The sequence below is a fragment of the Caretta caretta genome, chromosome 4 (genome assembly GCF_965140235.1).
Source record: "Caretta caretta isolate rCarCar2 chromosome 4, rCarCar1.hap1, whole genome shotgun sequence".
NCBI lineage: Eukaryota > Metazoa > Chordata > Testudines > Cheloniidae > Caretta > Caretta caretta.
In genome coordinates, this window is record NC_134209.1 from 51473450 (window position 1) to 51485824 (window position 12375).

The 12375-nt window shown below is 43.8% G+C and overlaps 1 protein-coding gene across 1 annotated transcript in view; it reads left to right on the forward strand.

The window, feature by feature from the left end:
- Positions 1 to 1389: 1389 nt before the first annotated feature.
- FGF2 (fibroblast growth factor 2) overlaps positions 1390 to 12375 on the forward strand; it is a 64853-nt gene continuing 53867 nt past the window's right edge. The window contains exon 1 of the mRNA XM_048847171.2: positions 1390 to 1660. Coding sequence (XP_048703128.2) covers positions 1483 to 1660 — 178 coding nt within the window. The 5' untranslated portion in view covers positions 1390 to 1482. The remainder of the gene's footprint in view (positions 1661 to 12375) is intronic.

The following is a 12375-nucleotide window of genomic DNA, read 5'->3' on the forward strand; positions in this document are numbered from 1 at the left end:
TATTTTTCTGGCTAAATCAAATGTGGCTTTTCTGACTTTGTCAGACTTACTATGTGACTTCGAGCAAATCGTTTAATCTCTCTCTGCCTCACTTTTTTCATCTGTTAATTGGGTATAATTGTATTTACCCTCGTCACAAGTGTTTGTAAAAACACTTTCAGCTTAAAGTGTAAAGTAACGTTATGTAGTCTGTCCACAATACAGCTCCATCCTTATCAAGACTTTGTCTGCGCTGTTTTTAAGGGACTGCATTATGTACAATAATCTGAGTCCAATGGCATTGGAGTAGTAAATGCTGGCGGCTTGGTTCATTGCTTCTGTTGGCATCTGATCAGATAATAAGTGGGTAGGACTAGCTTGTGTTTTCCTTAGTTCTGTATGTCGACGTCCAGCTTTTGTAAGGCTTGCTACTGCATCTTTTGATATTGTATTTTCAATGCTATAACAAAATACCACTCTTGTATATAATGGTGCTACCCCCTCTCTTAACCTGTGTTCTACAAACCACTCGTCAGCAGATAGTTGGTTGCTATTGCAACTAAAAAAGTTAAATGCCTAACCAAATGGCTCTAGCCTGGTCTAATATTCCTTGAAGAGCAAGTTGGTCTTTCTGCAGCGCCAGCTCCCCCTGGCTCGCGCTTTCCGCGACATGTTTTCGAAATCTTAGCGATGCTGTTGATTTCCAGCCTGCAGAGCGATTTGGGAAGGGTACTTTCCGTGCGCCCTCCCTTGCGAGTGCGCAACCCTGTGTGGGCTAGCAGGGTGGAGGACAGGAGGCTGGCCGGGCGGCCAGGGGAGGCAGGGCCGGGCAGGGTTACGGTACGGTGGATGGGGAGGGAACCGCTTCTCCAGCTCGGCCGGTTTCTCCAGCAGGAGCAGCAGTCTCCCCGCAGCGCAGGGGACCGGCCCAGAGAGGCACCGCGAAGGGCGGGGGGCGGAGCGGCAGGGGGAGGCCGATGCGAACAAACTAGTCGCTGCTAGCTGCGCTCCCCCAGCCTGCGCCCCTCCGCGCCGGAGCTGGCAGAGTCCCCGAGGCGGCCGGGGGCGCGGGGCGGCGCTGGCTCCCTGCAGCCCCAGCAGCATCGCCGGGAGGCTGCGCTGTGCGCTGGCTGCTCGGGGCCGGGCAGGGTGACGGGCTCCCGGAGACCCGGGCGTTGCGCAGCTCCACCAGCCTCACTTGGCAGCCGGGACCCGCTTCCCGCGCGGAGGCGGTGAGGGGCCGGGGGGCCGGGCACTGCGCTGCCCCGCCGGAGAGGAGGGGCCGGGCCCCGGGCGGCCGGGGCTAGGGAGGGCGGCCGCGGCAGAGGGCGAAGCCGGCAGGAGGTGAGGCTGGGCGGCCGCGGCAGAGGGCGAAGCCGGCAGGAGGTGAGGCTGGGCGGCCGCGGCAGAGGGCGAAGCCGGCAGGAGGTGAGGCTGGGCGGCCGCGGCCGGGGGGCCGGGCACCAGGGGGGCTCCCCGGCTCGGGGCCCCGCAGCGGGGCGGATGGCTGCGGGCAGCATCACCACCCTGCCCGCGCTGCCCGACGACGGGGGCAGCGGCACCTTCCCCCCGGGGCACTTCAAGGACCCCAAGCGGCTGTACTGCAAAAACGGGGGCTTCTTCCTGCGGATCAACCCGGACGGCAGAGTGGACGGAGTCCGGGAGAAGAGCGACCCGCACAGTGAGTACCAGCCTCTCCCCCACCCGCTTCCCATCCCTGCCTCCCACCTCGCCCTCTGCACCCCCTGCCCTGCCAGCTCCCAGGGGCACAGCCTGGCTACTCCAAGGGCTACCGGCTGCCCCCTCCCACCTATACACCGTTCATGGCACGTACCCACTGCGCCCACTCCGGTGATACCCTCACCCACACTCCCCTCCTCAAACCTGCCTAGCCCAAACTCCTCGCTGACGGTAAAATCCTGGCTTCATTGACAACAATGGCAAACTCCTATTTCAGTGGGGGCAAGATTTTACTCTAGGTCTCAAACCTATTCCTGTTACCTTCCTATCCTCTGGATCTGAGGGCATGACTATGAAGACCTGAGTTCACTCCTACTTTGGTCACAGAACTGCTGTGTGACCTTGGGTAAATCGCTTAACCTCTGGGCTTCTTCACATTAGAGAATCTTACTGTGTTTGAACAGGATTGGGAACATTTGAGTTAATGACACTGTCAGGACCAACAAGGAGTCCGGTGGCATCACCGGACTCCTTGTTGTTTTTGTGGATAAAGACTAACACAGCCACCCCCTGATACTGTCATGACCATGACTTTGCAGTCTAAGTGTAGACTAGCTTAATTCAGGAATGTGGGGGTTTAACCGTGGCTAGCTGATAGGGTATCTCATCCTGGACTACAGCAGCTGCAAACTGTAGTCCGTATTTTGTCTAATTTGAATGCTCCCAATCCTGTTCAAGCACAGTAAGATGTTCTTGCATATACAAGTTTTCTGCCTGTCTTTCCCCTGTCTCTGAAATGGATAGAATAACACTTGCCTACTTCAAGTGTTAAGTTTTAAAGCTAGTAACATGAGATACTTAAAGTATTTATTATCTGTACTGATCAGTCAGCTTTATTAATGGACAGTGTAGAGTTATGTTTCTGTTAAAGCAAGCTCACATCTTAAACAAGAAAGAAAAGTGTGGGACATGTTTGTAAAAGTTTTCATTTTCATATATAATCAGCTTGGATCAAAGGACAATAAAAACAAGTGTAAAATACTTTGAATATTACAAAACTTGGCCTATATCCCAGACAGTATTCTTGTGGAAGTGGTAATACCTCTCCCAGTGCTCTCTCTCTCAGAGCAGGAAGAGGGTCCTGGGGTGGGAATGACCATTCACTTCCTTTGTTTTGAAAGGGGATCACAGTACATAGAATAGTTTGCCTGTTCTTGCTAACTGAGGATTAATCAGACACCTTGCGCTGCAGGAGGCCTGTTGTCCAACATGGAATTTTGTGGGTGGATCTTATTACTACTGTCGCCTTTTGCTTAGAGAACAAAAGCCACAAGACTTTTTAAAGTATTGAAAAGTCTGTGAATAGTACTTGCCTATCCAGTGACAATATCTTAACCTGTCCCACAACTGAAGAGCTGCTGGTGAATGATTTCCTTCAAATCGGTTATGCATGGCAGAATTACTATGTATCAGAGGGATAGCCATATTAGTCTGGATTTGTAAAAGCAGCAAAGAATTCTGTGGCACCTTTATAAACTAACAGATGTATTAAGTTTATGCTCCAGTACGTCCGTTAGTCTATAAGGTGCCACAGGACTCTTTGCCAGAATTACTATGCAGTCTTAGTCTCTTGCCATAGAGGATAACAGCCCTCTACCATGCTTCCTGATTAGTATACTACTAGATTTGTACTATGCACTTTATGAACCTTGACTAGACAAGGAACTGCTATGAGACAATTGGCACCAGCTGCAGAGAAAATAAGATAGTACTCAAACAGGCTCTTTTCACAAAGAGGTAATTGTGGCACGAAATTGACTAGGATTATGGCCCTATTTTTCATCGGCTGCTGGCCTGATCCTGAAATGCAAGTGGCATAGAAGGGAGACAGAAGAGGAGGAGGAAGACAGAAACAGAAAGAGAAGACATACAAAGAGAAAAAGGAGAGTAGGGTGGAGAGAGGGGAAAATGGCTAGTGTGCTACATCTTTTCCAATGAGAATTTGTAGACCTCAAAGGCTTACACTTCAAGTGTTCATATCCACACAATACACCTGGAAACCCTTTAATATTTTCTTCCAATTTTGGTTTCTAAATTCTGGAAGATATTTGCCAATAGCTTCTTCTAAAATCCTGGAGAAACACTGCAGGAGCCTGACACATGACCTGGGTGTATTGGGAGTGGGTTGGGGACAGCCTATAGCTGTGTTACTGTGTGATGTGCCTGTACATTCACTTTTTTTCTTGTAGATTTCTCAGATGCTCCTTGAAAAAAGGAAAATATAATGCAAATGTGTGTGGAGTAGTGTAAAATATTAAATTATACTCCATGTTACAAATACCATAAACCTTAATGCCTAAAGTAATATATAGGTAAGTGGCCTGATTTTTTTTTCCAGACATGTTGGTCACTGACCGCTCTGGATGCCCTGTATTAGAAATTGGGACATTTGTTCTGGTGTCTAAATATGGACCTAGCTGCTTAATTCTTTTCTAAAATGTGACTGAAAAGTCCCATTTAAATACTCAGGTTACTAGAACAATTTGCTTTTTCTAAGATTTCAGTTTTCATAAGGAAATGTAAGTTTTACATCATAATAGTAACCCTAATGATGTCCATGCGGTCTACCTTTTTAAATATAATGTACATACCCCGCTCCAGGCATCTGTTTGGGATCAAATGGAAATATTGGGAAAAGTAGGCATTCTTATACGAAAAATCTCATTCATTCATAATGCCCATCTTGTCACCTCATGAAGTAGCTGGGAGAGTATCTTTGAAAGCTAATAAATTCAAATTTATGACTGAAGTATGGGTCTGTGAGGCAAACGCGCGTGCTCTCTCTCTCTCTTTCCTGGTTCTGCAACCTCTCTGCATTTTCAGTTTCACCTGATTGCACTCCTATTCCTCTGCTGCCATTTTTCTTTGCATCTCTCTCTTTCGTTCCCTCCTCCTCTCTACTGCTTTGCACTTTTCTCACACTCTCACCTTTTAGTTCTCCAATCTCCCTTCTCCTGACTCCATCCTACTACCTTTTTCCTAATCCCAATACTCTTTGCCTCTACTCCCTTTACCAACCTCCTCTGTGGTAGGCTGTGGCACCAGTGAGCAGGCTACTCTTCTATTCCAGACCATCTCGAGGAAGGGCTTACAGGTATGTTTCCTTTAAGGTCTTTCCCCTTTCCTGCCCTCTCCCCACTCCCACATTTCTGCTACTGCTAATAACTTGAAGGGCCTAAGAAAAGGTTGTTTTTGGTATGCCTGGAGCATCATACTGAAACAACAAGCAATAAATAAAAGACAAGTCTTGGACACCTTCCTAAGAGGCATAAGACTGAAAATGTTATAAAGAAAAGTATATCTAAATTAAGTGATGCAGTTTTACCTTATGAAGCCTAACTTTCCCTTTCTTAAACATCAGTTTCTATGAGAAATGCAGTCAGGGGAAATGGATGGAATTATTCCAGCAGAGAAATTGACCTAAATGTTCAAGGACATTGATTCAAGGAAGATTTAGGAGAGATTCTTTTGGTAACTGTTCTTTTCAAGATTTAATTGCCTAAAGTTGTACTGGATGAACCCTGGTTCATTTCTGCTTTCAAAGGAAGTTCTGATTTTAGAGGGTGTGAAGACCTGTATCTGGTTAGATCTGTGTCCAAAATATAATTCTGTAAAACAGTGTCTTATTTAGTTGTGTATGACTTTTTCCCTGATACTCCTTTAGTACTAAGGAGCATGTGTCCAATTATATATTCTGTTCCCTGTGTGAGACTGGATTGTTTTTTGCATTTGTCGTGTGCTTACATGAACTCTTAAATGTATATTTAACGGAAACAAGAAATAGCAAGTAAAAATCCTGTATGCTAGATGACTGAGATTCACATAGCTATAAAATAGGACACTACATGTATCATGGTAGATATTGCCATATCTCATATGCATTGTAAAATGACTTCAATGAAGAAATGGCAGTATGTCTTCTGACACACCCTGGTGTCTTGTTCGTTCTGAAATGTATGTGGCAAACCAAACACAAGACAAGTCACACTTGTGGAGTTTATCTTTTACAAGAAGTTCTTTGCAAGCTGTGCGAGTTCTTCTGGCTGAACAAGGCAGCACAAAGTATCCAGTCAGCTTAGAAAGTGTTTTAGAAAATCCTCAGACGTCTGTATTGAAATGACTACTGAGCAAACAAAGTGGTTCACTTGTCCATAGCTTCCAGGAGACATCCAGTAGCACAACTTGTTTCCTTCTTGGTCTTTCTCTCACTTGGAAATAGCCAGAATTGATATAATTCCTTAACTTCCATCCTGCTTTGCCTCAGGCCAGGAGTACAGTATGGCATCCTGGAAGGACTACATTTTCTAGTAATCTTTCTCCTTGATCTCCTAGAGACTGTCTAGGAACTTCTGAGACAGCTTTGTCCCTCACTGACCAGCCTACTTTGTTCATGAACTCCTGTTGCTTTCCTCTGAAGACTTAAGAGCCGATATACAGTCCTTTATTTATTTGTATATTTTAATGTATTAAGTAACAATTTGGGATCATAACATTTTAAAACCATTATATTTTATCATTATTCTAAATTACATAAAGCAAGAAATATTTGAAAATAATTAAAATGATCACAACCTTTTGTAGTATCCTGATTAAATAAAGGGGAAGGTAGAAATATGATCCCTTAAGCTGAGCCTAGTATAATCAAATGTGATATGAAAATGAACTGAAACCCTTACTGATCCTGAGCCAGACTTTAAGGCTTCAGTAGCCAGCATCTCTCATTTGGGCACTTAAATTAATGGTTAGATTTTTTTTTCCCTCAAAAGCTTTCTGCACCCAGAAGCTCCTGTTCTCATTGGGATTTTTTGGGTGCTGAGCACTTTTGAAAATCTGACCACTTAAATTAGGTACCTAGATGAGAGCTGAGTGTTTTTTCCAAAAAGCAAAACAACAATAAAAAATTAGTCCCAATTGTGGGTTCTGAACACTCCAGAAAATCTGGCCCTAGACATCCAGTCACATCACTCTTTTCACATCACACAAGTTATTCCCTCAAAAAATTATTCACTCTGAAGACCCACCCATTAAGTTACTTTTTAAGTTTTTTTTTAAACTGTTTCAGTTGTTAATCCCAGCCATTCCCACAGTGTGTGTTTTTGTCCATTTACAGTAATAGATGAGGATGTGTCAATTCCAGGAGAGGCAAAGTTGCTTTTGTAATGAGCCAGCCACTCCCAGTCCCTATTCAAGCCCAAATTAATGGTGTTAAATTTGCAAATGAATTTTAGTTCTGCTGTTTCTCTTTGAAGTCTGTTTCTGAAGTTTTTTTTGTTCAAGGATGGCTACTTTCAAATCTGTTATTGAATGTCCAGAAAGATTGAAGTGTTCTGCTACTGGCTTTTGTATGTTACCATTACTGATGTCCAATTTGTGTCCATTTATTCTTTTACGTAGGGACTGTCCGGTTTGGCTAATGTACATGGCAGGGGGGCATTGGTGGCACATGATGTAATATAACACATTAGTAGATGTGCAGGTGAATGACCCGCTGATTGTGTGGCTGATGTGGTTGGGTCCTCTGATGGTGTCGCTAGAGTAGATATGGGGACAGAGTAGGCAACAAGGTTTGCTACAGGGATTGGTTCCTGCGTTAGTGTTTCTGTTGTGTGGTGTGTAGTTGCTGGTGAGTATTTGCTTCAGGTTGGGGGGCTGTCTGTAAGTGAGGACTGGCCTGCCTCCCAAGGTCTGTGAGAGTGAGGGATCATTTTCCAGGATAGGTTGTAGGTCACTGATGATGTTCTGGAGAGGTTTTAGCTTGGGGATGTACATGATGGCCAGTGGTGTTCTGTTATTTTCCTTGTTGGGTCTGTCCTATAGTAGGTGATTTCTGGGTACCTGTCTCTCTCTGTCAGTCTGTTTCCTCACTTCCCCAGGTGGGTATTGTAGTTTTAAGAATGCTTGATAAAGATCTTGTGGGTGTTTGTGTCTGTCGGAGGGATTGGAGCAAATCTGGTTGTATCTTAAGCGTTGGCTGTAGACAATGTATCGTGTGGTGTGTCCTGGATGGAAGCCGGAGGCATGGAGGTAAGTATAGCTGTCAATAGGTTTCCGGTAAAGGGTGGTGGTTATGTGACCATCACTTAGTTGCACTGTAGTGTCCAGGAAGTGGATCTCTTGTGTGGACTGGTCCAGGCTGAGGTTGATCATAGTGGGATCCAGAAAGTTGTTGAAATCCAGGTGGAATTCTTCAAGGGCCTCCTTCCCGTGGGTCCATATGATGATGTCATCAATGTAGCACAAGTAGAGGAGGGGCGCTAGGGGACGAGAGCTGAGGAAGTGTTGTTCTAACTCCACCATAAAAATGTTGGCATACTGTGGGGCCATGCAGGTACCCATAGCAGTGCCACTGACTTAAAGGTATAAGTTGTCCCCAAATCTGAAATGGTTGTGGGTGAGGACAAAGTAGCAGAGCTCATGTGTGCCATGACCTCATCAGGGATACTGTTCTTGACCGCTTGTAGTCCATCCTCATGTGGAATATTGTTACACTATATCCACCCTGATCGAATTGGCCCTGTCAACACTGGTTCTCCACTTGTGAGGTAACTCCCTTCTCTTAATGTGTCAATATATTTGTCTGCATCTGTAATTTTCACTCCATGCATCTGAAGAAGTGGGCTTTTTACCCATGAAAGCTTATGCTCAAATAAATCTGTTAGTCTTTAAGGTGCCACTGGACTCATTGTTTTTGTGGATACAGACTAACATGGATACCCCCTGATTTTTTTGTCATAGTCCACCTAAAAATTCTTCCCAGCTCTGGGATGCAATTTTCTCAAAGGTAGCACAGCAAAGGGAAGAAAATATATATTGTGTTTTAAGACTTACTGTGTAACATCATCTATACTTGCTGGTATGGCATTGGAGTAGAGGTGCCGCCTGATGAATTCTCCTTTACTGGAATCCAGCTGCCCAGCACAAGTCCCATTGGAACAGACTAAGAATGAGAGAACATATGCCATGGAACATGCTTTGCTAATCCTCCAAGCAGAGCTACTATCTACTGCAGCATACTTGCCTGCCTACTAGATGTGGCCTCTAAGGTAGGGGACCACACTCTGGATGTGGTCAGTGAGTTACCCTAGCATTTTCTTGGATACTGTGGGGACTCTTGGGGAAACTTTGCTTTTTGAGTAAGATAAGCCAACACTTCTCCCAGCTCCCTGGTGTGTGATTTATGCCTTAATATTTGAAAAGTGCTTTGAGATCAAACGTATGATATAGGTAGTCACTATTTATTTCTGTTATACAGAGTAAATACTCTACCTGTGCTTTAACTATTAATCTTGGCAGCTGTTTATTTAAAGTACTTTGTGAATTCATAGAGATGATCATTTAAATAAGCTTGTGGACCAAAAGCTCCAAATGCTTACTCCTGCCAAAACCAATTTTATGACCCAAAAATAAGGGATTAAATTTATGGGCAATATTCTGGAGCTATGTTAGTGTAAAACCAGTGCAAGGTCAGAATCAGGCTCTAAATCAGGGGTGGGCAAACCCCTGAGGGCGGCAACCCTCTGGGTATGGAAATTTTATGGTGGGCCATGAAAGCTCATGAAATTGGGAGTTGGGGTGCCGGAGGGCTCCAGCTTGGGGTGTGGGCTCTAGGGTGGGGCTAGGGATGAGGGGTTGGGGTGCAAGAGGGCTGCTTTGGGCTGAGACCAAGGGGTTCAGAGGGCGGGAGGGGGATCAGGGCTGGGGCAGGGGTTTGGGGAACAGGAGGGAGTCAGGGTGGCAGGCTTTGGGTGGCGCTTACCTCAAGCAGCTCCCAGAAACAGCGGCATGTTCCCCCTTCAGCTCCTACATGGAGGTGCGACCAGGGGTGTCTGCGCACTGCCCTGTCCGCAGGTGCCACCCCTGCAGCTCCCACTGGCTGCGGTTCCTAGCCAATGGGAGCTGCGGGGGTGGCGCTTGGGGTGGGGGCAGTGTGCGGAGCCCCCTGGCTGCCCCTAAGCATAGGAGCTGGAGGAGGGATGTGCCTCTGCTTCCGTGAGGAGTGGAGCAAGACCCTGGCCCCGCTCCCTGGCTGGAGCCCCAGAACAGGGAAAGCCCCAGACCCGACTTCCTTGTGGGAGCTTAGGGCCAGATGAAAATGTCTGGAGAGCCATCTGCCCCGGGCTGTAGTTTACCCACCTCTGCTCTAAATGTTCTACTAAAAGACATTGTCTCTCTTATTACCTTTTTAAGAATAGAAATGTTTGTTCCTGTACTTTCCACTAAGAAAAATTAGACCAAGTTGCTAATGTTTTTTGACCTACAAATACTCATAATACTCTGTGCAAACCTGTGAGTTCATTCTGGGGTTAGAAATGTTTTCCAATAAAAAGCAGTTTATGGAAAGTGAGCTGTGATTATTTGTTGAGTATTATTAGTATTGACGGAATAGACAGGGTCTAACCCTTGAAATCAGTGGGAGTATTTCCATTGACTTCACCATATATTGGATCAGTATACTGGAATTGTTACATCAATTGCTACGGAAAGCTATTAAGTGTCAGCTTGCATTTTGGATAAATGCTGAATAGCAAAAGATGTAACACACTAGCAGAATTATCAGTCCCCTCATTCAAAAGCTGTATAAAATATGACTTATTTCTCATGACCAAACTTATACCCTGAAACATGCCCCCCCAATACCAAGGTGACTGGTGTTTTACACCGTAATAATTTGAAAAAGGCCGGATTCTCTGCATGATCAGCTCTAAAAAGTAGAGGGCTAATAACTTAATTTAGATGTCAACATTTTATACATCTTACCTTAAGGTATCCATTTTATAAACACTTATTTTTTAGTATTCTTGCAATCCTGAGCTCTGATTCATGCTCTCAATTCTTATGATCAAATTCTTTGAGGTGTGTCGTCAGTTTTCACTGCAGGAGGTGTTATGACCTTGAAGGATCAGGCTCAAATTCTGCACAATATTCTTTCAGTTTCAGCTTTAATTTCCTTTTTCAGAATATTCTATACAACTTTTTTAAAGTAATAACTGCCTCTTTTTGTACTTATTTAAATTCTGTACTGTCAACTTGAAAACTAAGGAGATTTTACTTCTATTTAGGTCTAGAAATTGAGAATAGGGGGGAAAAATCTAAACTGGAATAATTCCTATATTGCCTAACTTGTTCAAGTAGCTCACCATCTGCGTCCAGAACTGTTTCTATATGAAACAGTTATTTGGGTGGCAGGACACAATGCACGGAAATAATCTGCTTCAGTGCTGATACCAGTTCCAAGCAAGGGGCCAGATTTATCTCAGGTGTAATTCTTTTGTGATTTGTTATAAAGTCACCCCCGGGATGAATTTGGCTGGAGATGTTTAGTTGAATTGATTCATCTTGATCACTTTCTCAAAAGCTTTAAAGACCTCACTGCACTGAAATGTAAAATTATAAACTATTACATTTTTATCAAACTTTGTTGTGATAAAATGATCTTAATTCAACAAAAAACCTGAAATTTGTATTTTGATTATATTAAGTAATGTTTCCAAGGAATATATTTAAAGTTTACGAATGACACATTCCAAGGTGTTTCAAAATCATTTTTGAGATGAGTGTTCATATTATGAAACTGATTTATAATGCTAGACACAATTGGTGTTTTTTGCTAGTGATGATATAGAAGTGTCCATTTTCTAGACAATAAGACTATGTTCCATTCCTTATGTATAATTTAGTGGAATTACTGTTTCAAGTAAGGGAACTATTAAGAATGCCTAATTTATTGTGATGTAGAGGCTACATATCTCTGTGAATTCCAAGACTATTGCATATCCAGGGCAAATTTACCCTGAAGTTAAACTGGGATTTAACTGGGATATAGAGGACATCACACCTGATTGTTCAAACATTCACAACTAGTAACTTTCTATTTCATTAGCCAGTGTGTATTCAAGGCTATGTATTTCAAAGTACTTCCTTGCTTCTTAAACGCTCAGCTGTGTGCCTTGTAACATTACCTGGGTCATGTTATAAACACCTAGAAATGTACTGTACTATCTCTTGTGTCCAGCTGATTTCTCAATAATACAGTCAAAAAGATGTGTCCAGAGTTCTGATGCCATTCAGAATTCATCTTCTTTGTGCAGTTTTTTTTAAATTTTCAGGATAAAGTCAAATTTCTACCTGAATATCTGTGTACACTTAAGATGATAAACCATTTAAATGAGTTACTGCCATATTGATATGGTGTCCCCAAGGTTGGGTGTGAGTTCTGCTACATAAACTGTTCCTGAACATGTCTTTCTAGATGACTGTTCCTATGTAAGTATGTCACTCTTAAAGATGGCAGCTTTCTTGACTTTTTGGTCTTGAGGGGAAGCACCTGACTGCTATAATGGAGGAAGATATTAAGAGTACTGGGAAGAACTATACTCCCTGTATTAACTTTGCAATGGTAATAGAGTGAATTGGTGGTGTATTACTCTAGTACTTCTAGGCATTGACCTAGTCTTATGTTTGCAGCAGATCTAACAAAATAAGGAGAACTGTTAGATGTGCTGGTTATGAAATATCCCATGGCACTTTTTGTTGTAAGAGCAGTTATCAACCCTATTTTCCTGGTCACAATCCAAAGTGAATAATTACATTCTGATGAACTAAGCTTTCTGTGCAGTTTCAAGTACACATGGTGCCCTTATCTTCCACTCCTAAACG